The 20830-nt window shown below is 37.2% G+C and overlaps 1 protein-coding gene across 1 annotated transcript in view; it reads left to right on the forward strand.

The window, feature by feature from the left end:
- Positions 1-20830, forward strand: part of GUCY1A2 (guanylate cyclase 1 soluble subunit alpha 2) — a 156082-nt gene that overhangs the window by 19916 nt on the left and 115336 nt on the right. Inside the window, exons 3-4 of the mRNA XM_032204322.1 lie at positions 413-534; positions 14927-15645. Coding sequence (XP_032060213.1) covers positions 413-534; positions 14927-15645 — 841 coding nt within the window. The remainder of the gene's footprint in view (positions 1-412; positions 535-14926; positions 15646-20830) is intronic.

The raw sequence follows: 20830 nt of genomic DNA on the forward strand, positions 1-20830 counted from the left end.
ATTTCTTCTTATTAGATACTCTCCATTGCCTCATAAACATTCTACTTGGAGTTTACTGTAAAACTTTGTTACAGGATCCAAGTGGGAATGAAGTATGACAAATACGCCTGATACCCTTCCCTCATGCCTGAATCCTTTGATACTGTTTTTTTGTTTGTTTTGTTTTTGTTTTGTTTTGTTTTAAATGCATTTATTCTCATTGCAGGTAATGTTCCAGATTCTAGTATAATGCTACTAATGTAGCCCAAGCTACTAATGTGTCATCTGTGTGGGAATATATATGAAGGGGGTGATGGAGGGGGAAAGAAGGAAGAGACAAGGGGGTCTATTATCTACTACCATTTCTGAAAGGTATTTGTCTATCTTGCGTTTGTATAAGGAGATGCCATAACTTCTTTATTTTTTACTGTAGTTACAGGGATGCAGAGAAGAATTTTCACAATATATCAAACAGATGCTCCTATACAGATTGCTCTGGCAATGAAGAAGCTGAAGATGTCTCAGGAATTCTCCAGTGTACAGCTAATGTACTTGGTATGTATTTTTTCAAGGGAATTTGTTACCTTCAGCTGAAAGGCATACTGACCATCTTATTACCAGCAGTGAAACAAGGCATTTTAGTTCTAACAAAGGAAATTTAGGATGTAGGCAGCTACATATCAGTGTACTGATATCTCGTGTCTCCTTTTCAACTCATATTTTCTACATTTGAGTAGAATGATTTTTCAGTGGAGGTGCATTCAGTAGGGATACATCAACTCAGGTTGATGTCAGTGTTTAGGGAGGTTTCACAGGGTTTGAGCTGAAGTGAATTTGCATCTGTCCAGGTCTGGGTCTTGGAATTATTTCAAAAAGTGTTTTAAGATTCTACAGAACAACAGATGCTCTTAGGGTCTATGGACCTGATGCGTAGAGGTCCTGAGAAACACAGAGCAGGATGACATGAAACATTTTGGAAACTGACATTCACACTAAAGAATGCTTGCTGCAAGAAACTTTTAGAAATGTTGCATGTCAAGATGGTGTCATCCATCACTGAAATGCAACTGTCTTACTAGGATACACCAACAATACACAGCAAACTCCTGAAAATTACCTGGCGAGCTTGAGCTTCTCTCTGTAGTGTCACTGGAAGCCACCTGTTTTGTGCTGATAGCTCCAGTCAGGTGTCAAGGCTTCATTTAGCAGTTCTGGTGAGCTGTATACAGGAGCTAATGAAACAAGTACTTGTACTTTCAAATTGTGGTGTCAAAACTAAATGGCTGGCTATTTGCATCCACTTATTATATATCCATATAACTCTTCTTCACTAGTTGTTACTAAGTTTTACTAGTTTTCAGTCAGACCTGTGTTGCTGATGCAAATCTACCAAGAAAGACACACACACAAAAAAAAGATGAAAAAGATGCAGAGCTCAACACTGAGAATGTAAATTTTGATTGTATTGGGGTTGTTTTAACTGTTTCAGTTCTATGAAACTGATCATGTTCCTTGTTTTAGAGTAAACTTTACAGCTCAAGCTTTAACCATTAGGCATTTATCTATATTTTACAGGGATCTGTAAGGAGGAAAACTAGAAACTGCTTTTAAAGTTAATAGTTTGAAAGCAGAATTTCCTGATCTATTTGTGATAGTCATTTGCAGAGTAGAAAAGGTGATATTACACAGCGCTACTTCCAGGACTGCACCAATCGACAATAAAATTTTCATTATGTTTTAAGACATGAAGTGGTCTTATATATGAATTATACACAATCATGCCATCTTCTAGCAATAAAGTAACACCAGTGGTCATGTTGTTGGTTGATGTGAGTTTATCAGCATTATGTGTGTTTGGGCTCAGTCTGGAGGTCAAATAACTTACCCACTTGCAGCTCAGTGGCTGAGCTGTTGTAGCTGTCTGTGCCCACTGCTGTCTAGTGTCATTTATTATCCACTACTTTCATGGGAGTCTGAAATTGAGAGTTCTTGATGTTCTTTCTCTGCAAACAAGGTCCTGGGGGTCCTGATGGGCAGCAAGTGAGTCCTGATAGTAAGTTCAGCAGTGAGTTCTAACAGCAATGATGGCCAGTGGCAGCCTAGACTGCGTGAACAGGGGCAAAGATAGAGATTGAGATGAGTGCTTGCCCCCCTCTACTCAGAACATGTTAGACCACATCTGCATTACAAAATCCAAACCGGGAGCCCATAAATATGGATAAATTAATAAACTGAGGGAGATGAGTTGAGGCCCTTGAGATGGTGAAACATGGAGCACTTACCCTGTGAGAAGAGGCTGTGGGAGCTGGGCTTGATCAGCCTGGAGCAGAGATGGTGTTTGAAACCTCTGGAGCCTACAAGGTTGTGGGGAAAACAGCCAGGGTCTTCACTGTGGTGCAGAGAGTGAGAGATAGTGGCCTAAATTAAAACAGGAGATGGTCAGACTGAGTATTCTTCCCCATGAGGACAATCAGGGAGTGGCACAGGTTGCCCAGAGAGGTTGTGCAGTCTTTGCCCTTGGTGTTTTTTAACCACAACTGGGTGAAGTCCTGAGCAACCTGGTCTGAATGACTTGGCAACCTCTGGGATCTCTCCCAGCTTGAAAACTCTGGTTCTGGCCCAGCACACAGCTAACAGGAAGCAGCGGGTGATACTGTGATGACATTTTTGCTAGTTGAGTACTGAGCTTTTTTTCTGAACTTTTATATATCACTCAGAACAGTTGGGACTGTACTTATAATGTCTAAACTTTATTTGCTCTAAACTCTATTGCAGGCCTCAGTAAGCTGCTGAAATTAGGGTGGAAAGTACAAAAGATGGCATTTTGGTTCATTGTAGGTTTCCTCTGACCTGGTAATATACAGGATAAACCTGCAGAATTTGTATGGCATTGTGCAGCTGGAGAGTCTTTCTTCAATGACGCACAGAACTGAAGTCTGAGCTTGCATGATAATTAGAGATGTGATATACCTTCGTTGTCAGGTGAATACTGTAGGTCATATTCTGCCCACAGAAAGTCTGGACCACCGTGTACTACTGACAAAAAAATCCTTCTGGATTTCGTATTTTTATATGATTTGCATGTCTATCTTTTCTATCTTAAACTGTTAATCAGACTAATATATTCTAGTTTAGAGATGACTCTGCTTTCCTGTCGGTCAAAGTGCTTTTTCCTTTGTCAACTGCCTTATCCTGCAAGATGCTAAGGACTGTCAGGGAGGTTCTGAGAGCCTTTTGCTGCTGATCAAAGCCATGGGAAGAGGCTGTGCTTGGCACTTTCCACTTTTGGGTCGCTGAGAGAATTAAGAACACATTAAATTGTAAATATATCCAGTATTAGTTATAGAATATTTTGTTTGTATTTTTTAATAATTGAATGCTAACTCCCAGAAACAAGCACTGTGAGTGATAAGGCAGGACTAATATAAAATAATGACTTTTTGTAACACTGTTTATGTATTAATGTTATTGATGAAACCCAACAAATTAGATATTCAGTACTCACATCACCGTGAAAAAAAATAGTGTTCTAAAAATAGTTATGAATATGTTTTTGTCTTTAGAGTGCTTTTAAATCAATATGTTAGTTGTGGTCCCTTAGCATCACTGAGTGATGTTCAGCCTGGTTTTTCAGTGGTTTTTTCACAGTCTATGCATGTCAGGGACAGAACAGGCTGTTTGAATCACAGTGTAGGAGTAGCAACTAGGCATTACTGTCTTGGGAAATTATTGATTTTGTTGAAAATAAGTTTGTAGAGATTTATTCTTGGAAAACCTCGCATTTTAAAGACCAAATTCGAGTTCATACTAAAAAAATAAAATAATAATAATAATAAAAAAAGGTAAATCTCTGAGCAATTCCCCATTTTAATTTTTAGCTCCTGTCACAACAAGTAAATAGTTAATGGAGGCTGTGTAATTAATTTTCATGTGCATAGTTATTTTTCTGATTGAATAAGGATTAGTAAGAGACTTTTCTATATAAGAAGAACATAACCACATAGATGTGAAATTGGAGCAACTGACATTCCTGGGATTGGAGACAGGAATGAATCTGACTGTGACAGCAGCTAGTGAATCTGTTGAACCAAATCTGGCTTTTGATTTATTTATATGAGTGGTAACAGGGATTTGCTGTCTAGGGCTGCAAGGAAGTGTTTTCTTAAAGGTGCTTGGAAGCAATCTCATGATCTCTTGCCTTAGATAATGTCAACATGAATCACCTCTCCTGACCCTCTAACTGCCTCTAAAATAGTCATTTAGCATTCCTTATTCATCAGAAGACAGTGAAGGCTGAAGTCATTAGTAAGTCTGGAAGACTGGGAGCAGATGCTTCGCACCATGGTCCTGGTGCTTACACTGCTCACAGCACCGTACTGACTGCATGCTGTATACTCAGCGTGATACATGTGGTTTATCATGCATGAATACTGGAATTTTTCTCCTGTCAAGTCGTCACTAAAGTGTGACACTATCTTCCTGCAGTGGATGGGCCTGATTCTTGTCTCCTTAGTAAGTTATTCCTGCTACAAGTCTACAGACATCAATAGAAGTCTTCCTGCTTTAATCCACTGTAATTAAGGGAGCCAAGTCCATCATGCTTAAATACTGTAAACCATGTTTGATATCAGATCAATGACACAGTTTTCCTTTGTGGTGACAGCTTCTGTGGCTGGAATATTTAATTCTGTATCCTTTTCAAAATAGTCCAGACAGCTTTATGACAAGCTCTGCTTTAATTAATTGGTGCATGTGTAATTTTTTCAGTGTCCTCCATAAGCATATCATCCAAAGGAAAAACAAATATCAATATATTGGAAGCTAGGCAAAAAGAGAAGAGAAATCCTAGTCTCTAAAGGCTAGCATGATAAAGTTTATAGTTTGAAATAAAATATTGCAAAGACTAAATGCTGGTATGTTTTATCCTGTTGACTCAGATAATGCCTTTAGCAGGCTAGCTATACTCTGTTCCAAGCAGATTTGTGCCGTTAGCCTGAACTTACTTCAGAAATAATGATAAGAAAAAGATTCCTATGATGAAGTATATTATCTGAATGACTACTACATTTCTATATTAAGTGACTATAAATTTACACTGAGGTACGTTAGAGAGAAAGAGTGTATCCAAGGAGATTTCTTGTTTGACCTTAGGCAAGTTTTTATTCTTTCTGTGCCTCAATTTCCCATCTGTATAGCGGAGATAACAATTTCTTTTTAATCCTTTAAGCTATATGTCAGTGCTGGTTAGATTTTAACATTCTCAAAGCAAAGATGTTTTCAAACCATTTGTATATTCAGCATTTTGAGCAATGATGGTCAAATCTTGTTTGGGACTGCTTTTATCCCCGTAATTTAAAATAATTTTATTTCAAGTGAGCAGCATGCATTTGGACTTATTGCAGCTATTCAGAGTACAGCAGAGGATTTCCATGGAGGTGCAGATTGAAACTTTGGATACAGGAAAATAAGGATGAAAATGTTTTTAGTAGCTAGTATGTATAATTCCTACTTAAGAATTTATGTAGGGAATTTATGCTGTGATATAAATCCTTCCTGACCTGTCTTCTACTTATCTGTTGGACAGATACTCTAAGCAGGTATGTACTACAGAGCTTTGTGAAGCAAGAGAAAAATGCCTATTTTTTTCATTTTTCATCCCTGTTTTGTAGTTCTGGTATATCACAATATTTTTGAACATACCAATTGCACAAACTAGATACATCAGCCTTCACCTCACATCCCTGAAACACTCTTTGCAAACACTGCACACAATTAACTCAGTCTTTGTGGACATGAGCTACACTCTTATTTCAAGCCTTCACAAAGCAAAAGTGAGTTTCATGAAGGGACTTACCTGTTTTCCTTTAAATGCCACCGGTATTTCCTTTAGTCTCTTTGCAGCAACTGTATAATCTGTCATAATTTTGATATTAAGGCTAATTGAAAGTAACCTAAGTGCATAAATATCTATAAAAAATTGCTATTTTGTGCAAAGTCTTGTCCTTAATGACATGGAAGAAATGTCTTGAAAGTCTATTTGCGTATTAGAATAGAGTATCTACATTGTATGTACTGCAGCACTGTGCTATATATACTGCATAATTAACACTTTTGCACCACCTTGGGCACACAGTCTGAAGTTAAAAATGCACTCATATCAGATAGTTGTTTCAGTAAGGAGGCCTGGAGAAATAATTGCACCTATCAATTGGTTAAGATACAGAAAAACAGGTCTTCCTTTTCTTTTATTCAATATATTAATTTATGCAAAACAATTATTTTTCATCTATTATAAAAATTTAGCTTCTAAAATCTTAGAGCAATAACCAAATTTTTCTTAAAAATTTCCTTAAAAAGTTCCTGTTAGACATTTTTAACTTATAGGTTAATAATAATGCTCATCCTCTTGATTTTACTTCTGAGAATGGTGTGAGTACTTGGTTCCTCTTTCATTTCTAAGTGAATATCTTTTTGGGCATTTTCCATTTGGAGGATGACATGCCATGGAGACAAGGATTCACAGATGTCCCAGCGATGAATGTGAAATCCCACCCCAGAGCCCTGTCCCATCAGGGAGATAAATCAATCATTCAACCCCAAGACACTGATGAAGAGGTGGAATCTGTTGTTGGTGCAGGGGTTTAGAGAGCTCTTGCTCTGGGTGAGATTTGCATGTCACCACCAAAGAAGATAAGTGCTGTAGGCAACTTTATAATGAGTGAATCACTTCATCCCTAAATACATCTGGCAGGTCTGTTCCTTAGTGCAAAGGACATCATTCTATAAAAGTCTTTTGTTCTTTTGTTCAATTTGTCAAAATTGAAGATCTTTGTATCTGAAACTAAGAAAGTTTCAGCTTTTACCCATATTTTCTTGTTACAAAGAAATACATTTAGATCTTTCTGGTAACTATTTAATAATAATGGTTCATAATTGCTGAGAAATGATACATCTGAGGAGAAAAGAAATACATTGAAGAGGAGATGCAAGGGCAGATTTCAGCCTACAGTGAGATTAGACCAGATTATGTAACTGGAAAGGATTATAGAATCACAGAATTGTTTGGGTTGGAAGGGACCTTAAAAACTATTTCATTCCAACCTCCCTGACATTGGTAGGGATATCTCCCACTAGACCAGATTGCCCAAAGCCCCTTCCAACGTGGCCTTGAACACTTCTAGGGATGGGGCATCCACAGTTTCTCTGTAATCTGTTCCAGGGCCTCACCACCCTCTGAGTGAAGAATTTCCTCCTTATGCCTAACCTATATCTTCCTTCTTTTAGTTTTAAACCATTCCTGTCATAGTCTGCCCAAGCAAAGAGTTGCTCTCCATCTTTTTTATAAGAACCCTTGAAGTAATGAAAGGCCACAACAAGGTCTTCTTGGAACCTTCTCTTCTCTAGGCTGAACATCCCCATCTCTCTCAGACTTTCTTTACAGGAGAGGTGCTCCAGTGCTCTGATCATATTTGTAGCCCTCCTCTGGACACACTCCAACAGCCCCACATCTTTCTTGTGCTGGAGGCCCCAAACCTGGCTGCAGCACTCCAAGTGGGTCCTCACAAGGGCAGAGCAGAGGGGCACAGTCCCCTCCCTGCACCTGCTGTCACCCCTCTGTTGATGCAGCCCAGCATGCAATTGGCCTGGGCTGTAAGCACACACTGCTGGCTCATGTTGAGCATTTCGTCCACCAGAACCCCCCTGTTCTTCTCTGCAGGCCTGCCCTCCATGAGTTCTTCTCTCAGTCTGTGCTTCTGTCTGGGATTGCAAGATGGAGAAAGGTTTGGCACACTGACTGCTCAGCAGGTGCCTGAAAACTGTAAATGCTTATATATTTAAGGTACATAAATTAGTATCACTTTCCATTTCCTTTCAGCTAAGAAGTGCAGATAGTCATTAGAATGCAACTAATTTAGGATAAACAGCCTTATTTATAATTAAAGTGGTTGGTTTACAAATGGTGTAAAAGGAACCATTACATGGCCCAGAGGACTGGCAACACTAATGGATTTTAATAATACTCGGAACTCCATCCTTGGGGGGGTCTAAGCTATACACACAGGGCTCCTATTATTTAGCAGATGTCTACATTGTCAGTAGAAAAGTAGTCTAAACAAAAATCACATAATTTATGTGATTTTAAAACTAAGATGAATATATCTAAATTAGGAAAGAACAAATATTTATATCAAATGGCCTTATACTTCCCACTGTCAAACCAGAACTAGATATTGTTACAAAGCAGATGAACTACTAGTGAGCAGTTTCAAGATATGATGTACATTAACATCTTGTAGAAGTCTATTTATAAAGTAGGTCATTTTGGGTGTGACTCATTGACTAACTGTAGGAGTTTGCCGTTATTTTAGCTGCTGTGGTGTACCTAGTGTGGCCTCTGTCAAGCCCTCAAAAGTGTGTAGGTCTTATTTAAGTCCTATATCCTAGCAGATGTAACTATCTATCAGTCCTTTTGTAGATGTCTTGGATGCCTTATGAAGTCTCAAGCAGCACTGGATTTATATATTTAATCAGCTGAATTTATCCCTTTATATATGTGAATAACTATGAAAGATAATTTTGCATTTCACAGGAAATGTTTTTAGATTTCATGGCAATTTTATTCTTTCCAAGAAATGAAGTTCTGCTCCCTATGTGGTTTCAATGACATATATATTTAATGCAAAAGCAAATTTAAAACTCTTTTTTTTATTGCTATTTGATCTCTAGAGTTAACATGAAACAAAATGGTTCTGCCTTACTTTTAGGAATCATCAACATACCGACTGCAATTTTCTTTAGATATACTGTGTGCAAATAGAAGCAGTGAAGTTTCCAGTTCGAGATGGGGGTATCAAATGATGATTGTCTTGCTTCAGACAGCTTGCTTTTGCTTGCAGAATTGGCTGGTGCCGAAAGTGCTGGATGGTGGGAAAAAACACATCATTGCCTGTTCTTTTTAGCTTAGTTGAGCTTCTTGTGTCAGTAGTTTGGAGAAGAATCTTTTAGGCATAGGCTGAGAACAGGTGACTGGGATGTCACCGAGAGGTGGTAATTATAACGATATTTCTAAGCATAATTTATTAGAGAAGAACCTGACTTTAGCAAAGAAAGAAAATGCCTCTTTAAAAATTGGATTAAGCAAGTATTATAAGTGTGAAGAATATTTTTTCTCAATAATTCTCATTTTTATTTTATGAAATGTAAGATATGTGAGCTCTGTATAGTTTTGTAAGAGAAGTGTATTACAAATTTCACAGTTGTGTCAAAAGCGTATGTAAAGGCATAAGATGATGCTATTGTGTTTATATAAAAGCACTAAAATGGTAGTATGAAAAATACTGTCTGGCTTCCTAGAATGATACAAATTCATCACAATAATCAAGTAAGATCAAAGCCCTTTCTACAGTAATTACATACTGGTACTAGGCTCACTTACAAGCCAAATGATCCATCTAACGTACCTTCAGCATTAGCCTGTACACATCAAAGCCTTTTTTTATTGAGAAAATAAATGTTGCTTTCCCTACCGTCTTTAAATTATGCCTTGGAATCCTAAACTGCCACCTGGCTTTCTGTCCAAAAGACTGTTTAAAGAAAAGATCACAATCATGCCCAAAATCTGCTAATCCAAAAACATTAAAGAGTGTTTTTTTTTTTTTTTTTTTTTTTTTTTTTTTTTTTCCCTATAATTGAAGGTGGCAGATTCTGCTTTTGTTCACAGTATGAGTTCTGGACTTGCACTTTGAATTGCTCTATCCCCTTAATATTTGACATCTATATATTCTTAACGTGTATCCCAGAAAAAGGGTATTTTTCTATGCCAAAGCTTTCAGATGCTGTCCACTTCACAACTATTGTGTTCATGATTTACCTTAAGGAATAGTTGGATGGCTTGTAACTGCTTCTGTGTGGAATGCAATGGAATTGATTACTTTGATGTTTTTATCACATCATTCATCTTCTATTTGTTTCTGAAGAGACTATGATTTGTGGTTTCCTTTATGAGAACAGATTTCTATCTAATTTCTCCAGACAGTAATTTACAAATTGCTTAGATATACTACATTAGTTCCTTGGCATTAGTTCCTTGTTGTGAGTTCACAATTTACAGGAACTACTGAAAAGAAAATGAAGAAGGACCTTTTACTAGCATGGTACTCTGGGATGAAGTCATCTATTTTTGCTCCAGTTCAGAGGAATACTTAATTTCTGCTTTGATCCTATGCTTAAAGACTTTGGTCATTTTTGATCTGGCTCACAACTATAAAATCTTTTCTCTAAGTTTTATAGAGCCATAGAATCATAGAATGGTTTGGATTGGAAGGGACCTTAAAGATCATCTGATAAAACCATCTTTGAGACACATTTTCAAAGGCTAACAACAGACTTTTAGAACTTTTATCATGGGTCTAAAAATAGTTTGTAATAGTGCCTTCATTCTAAAGTTGCTTTGCCTTTTAATTTCCTTCTAAAAAGTGTATATCTAATTTCTCTCCACCACACACTAGAGTAAAAAATGGCATTTTAAGAGAAAGCAACAAAAATGAAACTGTTATGGAAAAAAAAAGTATTAAAGTTCAGAATATGATTTGTCCTCTTGTAGAAGTGGTTTAAGTGGTAGGAACACAGTAGATCACTTTCAAAGGGGAAAGTAAATTAGACTGAAGAATTCTTAAATTTCATTGAGTATACCAGTAGAAGGCTGGTAAATAGCAGAAGCTCAATATAAGATCAAATGGCTTCAGTTGGGTAACAGAAGAGAGTGTTGGGATGAATTTTGGTTTATCTTGTGTCACTACTGTTTAGTTAAGAGTCTTGGTGAAAATAAAAGATACTTTGAAACAAAAACATTTTTTTTTTCTTACTTAATGATTGCAGGCTTGCGCCGGTTAGGAAGCCCTATCTGTGTTGATGGGGGCCACCCACAAAGAAGTATAGAAGTGCAGTAGCCTCTGTAATTGGAAGTGCTGGGCACACACACAAATCTCAAACATAAAAATATTTTTTTTCTGGATAGCTGAATATATGTATATTTAATTAGAATGCCAGAGTGAAAAAGAAAGAATGAAAATACTAGCTTTTCAGAAAGGGGTAGTAAATCACAGTGAAAAATACTTTCCATTTTGATAAATGGAAAGTTGACTCACATTTTCAGGGCCATCTTCAATGTGAATTACTCACCTGTAAACTTTAAATGAAAACAAAATGAAGATGCACAGAAAAAATATCATGTGAGAAGGGTAAAAAGATTAGACTTTTTATGCAGATGGATAACTTGAAGGTTATAAATAAGATTATTTTGAAAATTTTATTTGTCTTTTCTTAAAATAAAAGAAAAAACAGGAAATACTGAATATGTTGAAATTGGAAATCATATGAATGTATGATTCATGTTTTAATGATTTAATTTTTAAAGATCACAATTAGCTTATGGAAGTCTCCAAACGTAGTAAAGCATGCACTGTAGAGACAATTAATTCAGTGGATTTTTCTTAAAAAGTGGGATCTTCTATAACATATAAAATTATCTCTTGACCTCGTAGCTCCCTCCTTTTCACTAAGACAAATATTTACCGTAACAGTAAGGGAGAAGCTTTCTCAAAAATATGTTTGTTCATGATCTTTCAGCAGGTTTCACTTTTTTTTTTTTTTTTCCCTGTAGCATCTGATACCAGGCACTGCTGGACAATATTTTTGAGCAGCTACATAGCAGCCTGGTGTACTGATTATCATTTCTATCGTTTCTTGTAGCTAAACCTATACAGTCACTACAGAGAAAAGGGTGAGGGGAAAACTACACAGAAGATATTCAAAAAATTGGGATCATTTTTATTGTACAAAATAAAAAGTTATGATGAAAGATATCTAGAGTTAATGTTTTATGTAAGGTGTGTCTGTGCTTCTATTCATCATTTGTTCCAATTGGAGAGTCAGGATTGCTTCACTGAAAATACAGATAAAGTATTTAGTGCAACTTCATACAAGTACAAGACCAAGAGCAAACACAGGAAAAAAAAAATTGTATTTTCTTGTATAGTAGGAATTTAAATAAAGGTTTTGATTTTTAAAAAATCATCATGCTTCAGGCAAAATTTTACCTCCAATTGGAGAGGCTTAGGAAGAAACTTCCCCAATAGGTAGGTTATACTTGTTTGTTTTAGAAGGTGGTTTGACTTTGTTTAATCTGCTCAGTGTTTCATAGTGTCTATTATTAGAGATAAAATTCCTGGCTAAGACAGACCAGCAGTTTCGTCTGGCTTGGGCATATCCATTTTTCTATTCTGAGCTAATCTAATTTTCTGCTGCTACTGTGTGTAACTGAATTCAGAGCTAAAATGTTTTTAAAAGTAGTGGCACGTCCTCGAGCCAGGTCATTGACATAGGATAATTCATGTTGCTTGGAATCAGTATGTTACATCCAGATTGAACAGCCAGTCCTCCAGGGCAGATGATAAGACCAATCTAAGACAATCAGCAAAATCTTAGGCTAAATACTAAGATACAACTTCCTTCAATGATAGTAAGACAAGGTTTACATGCATAGCAGTGAACTGCAGGGTATCAAGTGATCAGTTCTGCATACCCTATTTTCAGTCAGTGGTGCCAGGGCAAGTTACGATTTTATTGTAATGTTATACTTGAAAGACAGCTCCACCTACACTATTGATCTGACATGTTGCATAGGTATGTTCCCATACTTTCAAGGCCTCTGTAATCTTACAGCCTTGGGTGCCCCTGCTAAAGTCTTGTGACTGCTCACTTTTACACACATACTTCTAAAGCTATTCAGTTCACTCTATAGAACAGTAAGATTTAACAGTATGTATATGTGTTTGTGTATATGTATGCACATGATAATTTCTTTATTCCTTGTTATTAATATTCAGTGATGACAATGTTATTGGTATGGGTTGGAATTTAATTTAACTTTTGAGTTATAGTGAGCATTTTTAAGGAAGACGTTACAATACTGTTATGTAGACGTAGTGATAATGAGTCAGAAGTTGGCACACTGTCCTCTGAGTCAGGATATTAGGGGGGCATTGTGTACCAGAGGTACTTTTGGCTTAGCTGCAGCTTTGACCATCTGTGGTCATAAAAGATCCTGGGAATATTATTGTAATAACTTAGTTTAGTGACCAAATTTGATTATGAGTAATGGCATTCAGATGAACTTTCCCAAATTATTGCTATTACTTCTTTTATAAAATATGCTTTGTCATGCTGTCATGTTGTCCTATTTATATATGTAATTTTATGAATTTTAGTCTGCTATCAATCATGTTGAAGGTCCAAACAAAACTGTCATTGCAGATTGTTTGCAAAGCTATGAAACACTCAAATCCCTTGCAAATATTGGTCGTTATAACTATGCCTATGTGTATAGGCAGTTCAGACACTGCCTTGAGATGATCAAAGGTTATTGTCTGCAAACAACAGATGAATGACTTCTTCTATCCCCCTGTTATACCTCTTGGGCATGAAAGTCCCTCATTACACTGTTCTTCCAAATCGCAAAGTCTACAAGCAATCTAAAAAGTGATAAGTTTGGCAATCCACTGGGATCTTATCGATGTTATAAAGCATGCGGAATACATATTAAAATAAAGGTCCTACTGTGCCCTTAGGAAATAAATAATTGCTCTTCATTTCCATTAAAATTCAGGATTGATTTTAAGGTGTTTGACTTGTTCACTACATTGAAAAATAGATTTCAATACTCCGGAGGAACTGTGTTATTTATCTCTAGTTGAATATTTGTAATTCACATGCAGTTGATTCATACTTCTTTTTCTTCTATCACAGCTTAGCACAACACAAACATATCTGATGAATTTTGTAACTCTGCTATTTGATATAGAGATTATATCAGATAAGACTTAACAGAGCATATCCTTTCTAAAATAAGACTGAGGAAAATGTTTAATAACTACCTTTTTTTTTTTTTTCTTTTTTCTTTTTTTTTTTTTCCCTAGTTTATCTTTCAAAATGTAAATAAAAAACTGGAGTAGCATTTGATGCACATTTAGATCCAGAGAATTCAATTACAGATATTTCCCCCCCCTCCTTGTACAACACCAGCCTTATCACCACTGTAAATCAAAACCTTTTGAATTTCTCTGGTGGAGACTTGAAGTGACATTTAGAACTATCACAGGGCTATCCCATCTAATAGCGATTTAGAAAGATCCAAGGGACAGGGATTTTTTGGAAGGTGGATGAATGTAGGTGCCTAAAATAGAAAGGGTTTGCTCTCATTTTTAGGCAACAAAAAAGAAGTAATTATTCCTTTGTATCTTCTGCCAGCTCCAAGTACCTATAATGAGAAAAGTATTTTGTCTGAGAAAACAACAACAAAACCAACAAAAAACAGCTACTAAACAGCTACTGTGAATGAATTGTACAGCTTTATGCTACTTATTGAAAGCCAAAGGCCTTTGCACTTTTTATTGAAAACCAAAGGCCTGAGTCCCAGCAGCTTATTTTTCAAGCTGGTAAGAGCTAGATCTCTTTCAGAGGCAGTGAAGAAAGAGGCTGTAAAAGTAGAAGCCTTATCCACATCTAAGTTATACACCCTTGGTTGGGTACATTCAGACAATAGACTGGTTGTGACATGAAAAAATTAGAGAAATCGTAGTAGATTCTGGTTTTCATCAGGGAAGAGGAGACAGGGAAAAGTATAAACCTCACATATAGCTGGCAGGGACAGGGAGCTGAAACCATGAGGAATTAAAATAGCAGGCAAAAATGGCTGCTAGAATGAAGCAGTGTGTTTCAGGCACCCAAGGCTTATTCCTAGCCACCACAGAAAACAGAGTAGGTAAATATCCAGCAGGAAAGCCATTTTTAATGACTTGGAAAAATACTGCACAAAAAGACAGCAAAAGGAAGATGTGACATGGTAGCAGTATTATGCTGTTGACATGAGTATCTCATTTTCCTATAGGTTTGAAGTTTGAGGAAATGCAAGAAAAATTTGGGGAAGAATTCTTCAACGTCTGCTTTGATGAAAATGAAAGAGTTCTTCGAGCAGTAGGTGGGACCCTTCAAGACTTCTTCAATGGCTTTGATGCTTTGCTGGAGCACATTAGAACTTCATTTGGAAGACAGGCCACCCTGGAATCCCCTTCTTTCCTATGCAAAGAGCTCCCCGATGGCAATCTCATGCTTCATTACTTCCACCCACATCAAATTGTGGGATTTGCAATGATGGGAATGATAAAGGCAGCAGCAAAGAAGATTTACCGCTTGGAAGTAGAAGTAGAACAGGTGACTAATGATAAGCTGTGTTCAGAGGGGACGAACACAGGTAATTGCAGCTGTTTGACTTTCCTTATCAAAGAACATGAAAATGCAAACATCACAAAAGCATTTCCACCAGGAACTTCCCAGTCCCCCTTAGACCTGAGGATTAGTATCAGCACCTTCTGCAGAGCATTCCCCTTTCACCTGATGTTTGATCCAAACATGCTTGTTCTTCAGCTTGGAGAAGGTCTAAGGAAGCAGCTCAGATGTGACACTCATAAAACTCTGAAATTCCAGGACTGCTTTGACATAGTTTCTCCTAAGATCAGTGCCACATTTGAACGAGTCCTCCTGAGATTATCTACTCCCTTTGTCATTCGAACCAAACTTGAGGATTCTGGCTCTGAAAGTAAAGACAAGGTAAGAACGTTAATTTGGAAGGCCGTGTGTATATGTGTGCAAAAGGAGTGGTTATTTGTTCAGAGAGAAGCAGCTCAAGTACTGTGTACTCTGGAAAGCTCACTTATGCTTTCCAAACAGGGCTAAGTGGTATTCCCCAGCAGAGTGAGTATTTTCCTAAATTATTTATAAGCTTTGCCTATGAAGTTGTATCAAATCATGACATTGCCATTCAGAAAACTCCGTTTTGTGGACTTGCATGGTACTGTTTAAATCAAAAGGGTGAGGAATTTTACAAAATGCCCATATCTAATCTACTCAAGCTATATTATGATAACAATAATAGTTATTAAGCCATTTGCTGGGGAATAGCTTTCACTATGTTTTCTGAAAGACTCTAGCTGCAGGGTTCACACTGCTACTTTATTATATCCTGCTTCCCTGTTTGGAAATGCTGCTTTCTTCTGTGTTTCTTCGTATCTCTCACCCTGCTCTCAAGGGAACCAGAGCTATAAATGGTACCAAGTATCACTTATGCCACTTTTAATGCTTTCCAGTCTTTTAAATAAGTATTTGTCCTTCTACTCTGCCTCTTCCCTCAATGCTTTAGAAGAGAGTTACTTAACTAGTGGGCTTTATGTGGAGTTCAGTGCATCCCAGCTGAGTTAGATGAGGTCTTCTAGATCAGACCTCCACAAAGACTACAAAGACTTGGATGGTGTTTGCCTTCTATCATTATATATATCATTGAATTATGGGAAAACTTTTTGGTGCTGAGCTAGATTCCATCTTTACCACCAAAGTACTTCTACTTTGTTCTTACATTGAAAGCCGATGCTTGGGTGCCTTGGAAATATTGCTGCCCAAGTGAAAAAATTATTGACTTTCAAGGTTTTAAAGAGTAAGTGCCAAAGAATAGTCAATTTTAATCACACCGGACACTGAGACACCTAAGTTCTGCCTACAGGTGGCACATAGGCGATTCAGAAGATGTGGATATGGCTAGAGAAATTCCACTTTTGTTTTGCAACCTATACTGGGACAGAGTCAGAATGGCTCCTGTGATAACTGCATGTTGACTTCTGGTCTCTCTTCGAAACAGAGCACTTTGATCAGCAGTATTTTTTTTTCCATCTTCTCTTTGGCACTGCTTTTGGCACCAATAAACAAGTTTCTGCTGCATTTTTCCCTGAAAACATGTTCCCTCAAGCAAAGCAAACCAGTGCTTCTCATTTTGTGTGAACTGATGTGATTCAACCTGCTTAAAACCAAGAGGAGTTTATTTTTCAGAATCTGTCCTCAAAATCACCCTAACTTGTAATTACAAAAAGGAAACATTATTTGAAAAGTGCAGAAGTGTTAGTTCTGAGCTACCTTTTGGCATGGTAGCCTCTTTTGAAAGAAGCTTGCGCCATGCTCCTTCCTTCCCTGAGCCATCCCTCTCAGCTGTCTTCTCCTGCCCAGAGGCAGAGTCCCAGCTCTTTGTCAACCTTCTGCTCTCCCAGAATCTGCTCTAGATCCCTCTGAAGAGGAAGGAGAAGGACAGGGTGCATGTCTGTGCTAACTCATAGTTTTTCTAATTGCAAGTTAACAATCAAACAAACAAACTCACTTTCTTAGCTGGACAGGTTTTGTACACCTGTGGCTTGCTCCCAGGAGAGGTGGCAGGAAGTGGAGCTTGCTGGAGGTGGGTTGTAGCAGCTGGCTTAGGAAGCAACTCAGATTTCAAAAGCTTCTGTACCATTGAGCTGTGCTGACTTGAGTGCATCCTTGCACATCCTTGACATTTAGATGTAGAGCTTAGTGATATGGTTTAGTGGAGGACTGGTTAGTATTAGATCAGAGGTTGGACTAGGTGATCTTGGAGGTCTCTTCCAACCTAGACGATTCTGTGATTCTGTGATTGCATTATTTCCTTGTTTTGTACCATGTGTATTTACTGGCGAGTCATGCATTGATTCAGCAGTGCCACTCAGGAAAGTGACACTCCCCATCTTAACGTTATGTGTAGAGACAATAAAAAGGCAATATCAGTAAAATAAATCCTTTTTCTGCCAGTAGTTATGAGAAAAATTGTGTTTTGAAAATTAAGGTGTAAATAAAAGAGAATATGTTGATAGCAAGGTGCAGGGGACATGGGGTAAATGTTGGGCTGCAGGCATGGGAATTAATTTGAGAACATCAGTTTAGAGATATTCTCTTCTGGGTCACTCATTTTATAAGTATTTTCTAAACGTTTCTGGGAGTAGTTATGCAATTAAACAAAGTTCAGTATGTGATGTATTTTGCTAGATACTTTTTTTTTTTCTATTTCTTTTTCCCCCAAAATGAGAGGTTGCACAGATTCAAAATGGTTATAATTGCCTTGCTTTCATAGATTTTGAGTGGAATGACATGGCAATACCTCATGCTCAAGTCCTTAATTTTCTCTTGGATTAAAAAAAATAAAATAAAATAGACTGAGCTTTGGAAACTTCATACTATGCCGTTTTCCCAGAGCTCAGGGCACTCAAGAAGCTCATATTAGAACTTTTCAGTACTTGTTTGGAAGCTGAGTGTTGGACCAGTAGGCCAGTGCTGTAAGCCGGGTCACCAAAAAAATTGGCAGTGACTGGTTTACATATTTCCCTATTTTTCTGTCACACATTTATTCAGTTCTTACTGGAGTTGCATCCCACTTACAGCTATTTATCTTTTTTAGAAAGTTCTGACTCTCCTCTGACCTCAACAGTTCTCAGACTTGGTTACTTTAAATATCAGTTGAAGCGGTGCAGCTCAGATGACTGCTCCAGTTTTTAAGCTGCTCAGATATGTCAGTAGTCCCTCAAGAAGAAAAAAAAAATGTTTCAAAAGGCTTTGTGATGAACACAAGACCTTTCAGCCTCTCTTCAAAGCACTTTTATCTTCATTTCAGTACATAATTTAGATTATTTTTTTAAGCCTTGTAGTGAGAAAGACAGAATAACAAAATAGTTTTCATTTAGTTCTGACTCCAGCTCTGTGTTCAGATGAAACTAAGTCACAGATCGTGATCTTTCCTTAACTCAGCACCTGGAAGACAAATTAAAAAAACACACCTGTCCTGACTTTCAGGATGCTTAGTACTTGTCTCTTGTATACAAATGGTACTTTGGTTCACTGCTATTACACAGAATCACACAATGGTTAGGTTGGAAGGGAGGTCATCTGTTACAACCCTCGAGGTTTGAACCACTGAAATAAATGGCTTGGATTGCTAAACCTCTAAGCTATGGCTTGTGAGCTTTGGGGCAATGGGTTGAATTTGCTGCTGAGTTGCAAATGCACCTTTGCCAAAGCACAGCCTAAGATAGTCAAAAGAAAGCAACAGCAAGAACTGGATTTCAAGAACTTGCAACAGCAAGCTTGGATTTCAACTGATTCCTAGAGGGTTTTGTAAGCAGTGATTTATAAATTATGAATAAAGGGGACAAAGTAAAGATTGCAAATGTTTTCTGGCTTAGAACAATGACTCCTGCATCTCTTTGTTGTATTCAAAATTTACCTATACATCTTGTTATCAACATTAGTTCACTAAAAAAATAGGTTTTTTTTAGAAACATATTTTATTAAATTTCCGACCAATCACTACTATTTTCTTTGCTGTCTTCTAGCAGCTGATTCTGGAGAAAATGCATACTTCTTCCAGCTTACAAACAAAAAATTCTTAAAAAACAACTTGCAGAATTATGCATGAGTGGTGGGTTTAGCTCCTCAGGGTATTTGATTAATTGTATTGTTTCACTTGCGTAGATGCAATGTTACTCATGGCAAAAAAGTGTTTCTAGTCTTTTAAAGCATCCAACAGTGTTTGTCTGAATTTTCACAACAAACGTTATATTTGGTAAGTGCTCCATTAAGAGATTTTTCTTTTTCCTGTTACTGATGTTTTGTTTCATTGTTCACTGTATTCTAACATTATGAGATCAGAATTTTTAAAGCAGTGTCTAAATTCTACTCAGGATTTCACAGAGATATTAAAATGCATCAATATATCAGCAAAGTTTTATTAATTTTATGTGTCACCAGCTGAATCGGACCAAACAGAAAAATGAACTACCCATCTGAAACAGTGTGGACACTATAGCTTTAATCCCAGTTTTCAACGCAGTCCATACTTCTGAGCAATAATTCTAATATTTTGATGTTTCTTGGCTGATAATTCAGCCTCCATTATACAATGGACACATTTAAAGGACATGTGAATAGTGAAAATGTTTATCCTGTAAAACAGTAAGCAATTGTATAAATTTATTAGGTCAGCAGTCTCACTGACTTTACCTGAATTTATTGTAGGTTTGCAAACACCCTTGTAAGTATGTGGAGAATAACAGAATAAGAACTGAATCATACCAATTAATACAGAATAAGACAGAATGTGATGGTTTACCTCCTTCCTCCCTTCTTCTCTCCTTCCATTTTGTTGTCTCTAGTGCTCAGGTTACTCACATTAATGCTTTGTTTTTCTTCTAGATCTTATTTTGCTCAAAATTTGCTGTATGAGCACTTGTGACTGTCTTTAGATCGGATTTCCTTGTATACATACAACTCTTTAGATGTATAAGAACTTATGTGATTGGCATCTGAAGTTTCCATTTTTCTCATGAAACAAAATTCTTATTAATATTTGGTATTTATGATATGGTACTTCCCAGGTGCGAAAAGGAGTATTAGGGCCCTGTTGCTCTACTTATATTAACATTCTGTTAAATTTCACACTTCACACTTATTTTTACTTACTATCTTTTTGCTTTAAACCGGAGAGCTTCACTTGCATGCAGTGACATTTTCCATGTTATTGTCCCTAAACAACAAGATCATAAATATTGCAGTTTCACCTCTCTAAGGAAACTCATTCTACATCTCTCTTTCCGGGAGCAAACATTTACTGTAACAATTCAAAATGCATTTTTGATTTTTTGCCACCTTTCTGCCCAGCCCTCCTTGGGTCCTGCCTGCTAGGCATCTGGCTGGGGCAGCACTTAGAGATGCTCATGCAAAGCACAGGGGGTGTCTGCACCCACATATCAGACTAACAGCCTTTTTCCATCTTTTGTATAAGTTTACTCATTGGCCTTTGACTTACTGTTAGGCCTGCATACTCTTTATTTCAGAGAACTATTAAGAATAAAGCTGCCTTATAAAGCTGTGTTACATAAAGTGGCCAGAATTTTTCTGGCAGAATGAT

Source organism: Aythya fuligula, chromosome 1, assembly GCF_009819795.1.
Source record: "Aythya fuligula isolate bAytFul2 chromosome 1, bAytFul2.pri, whole genome shotgun sequence".
Lineage (NCBI taxonomy): Eukaryota > Metazoa > Chordata > Aves > Anseriformes > Anatidae > Aythya > Aythya fuligula.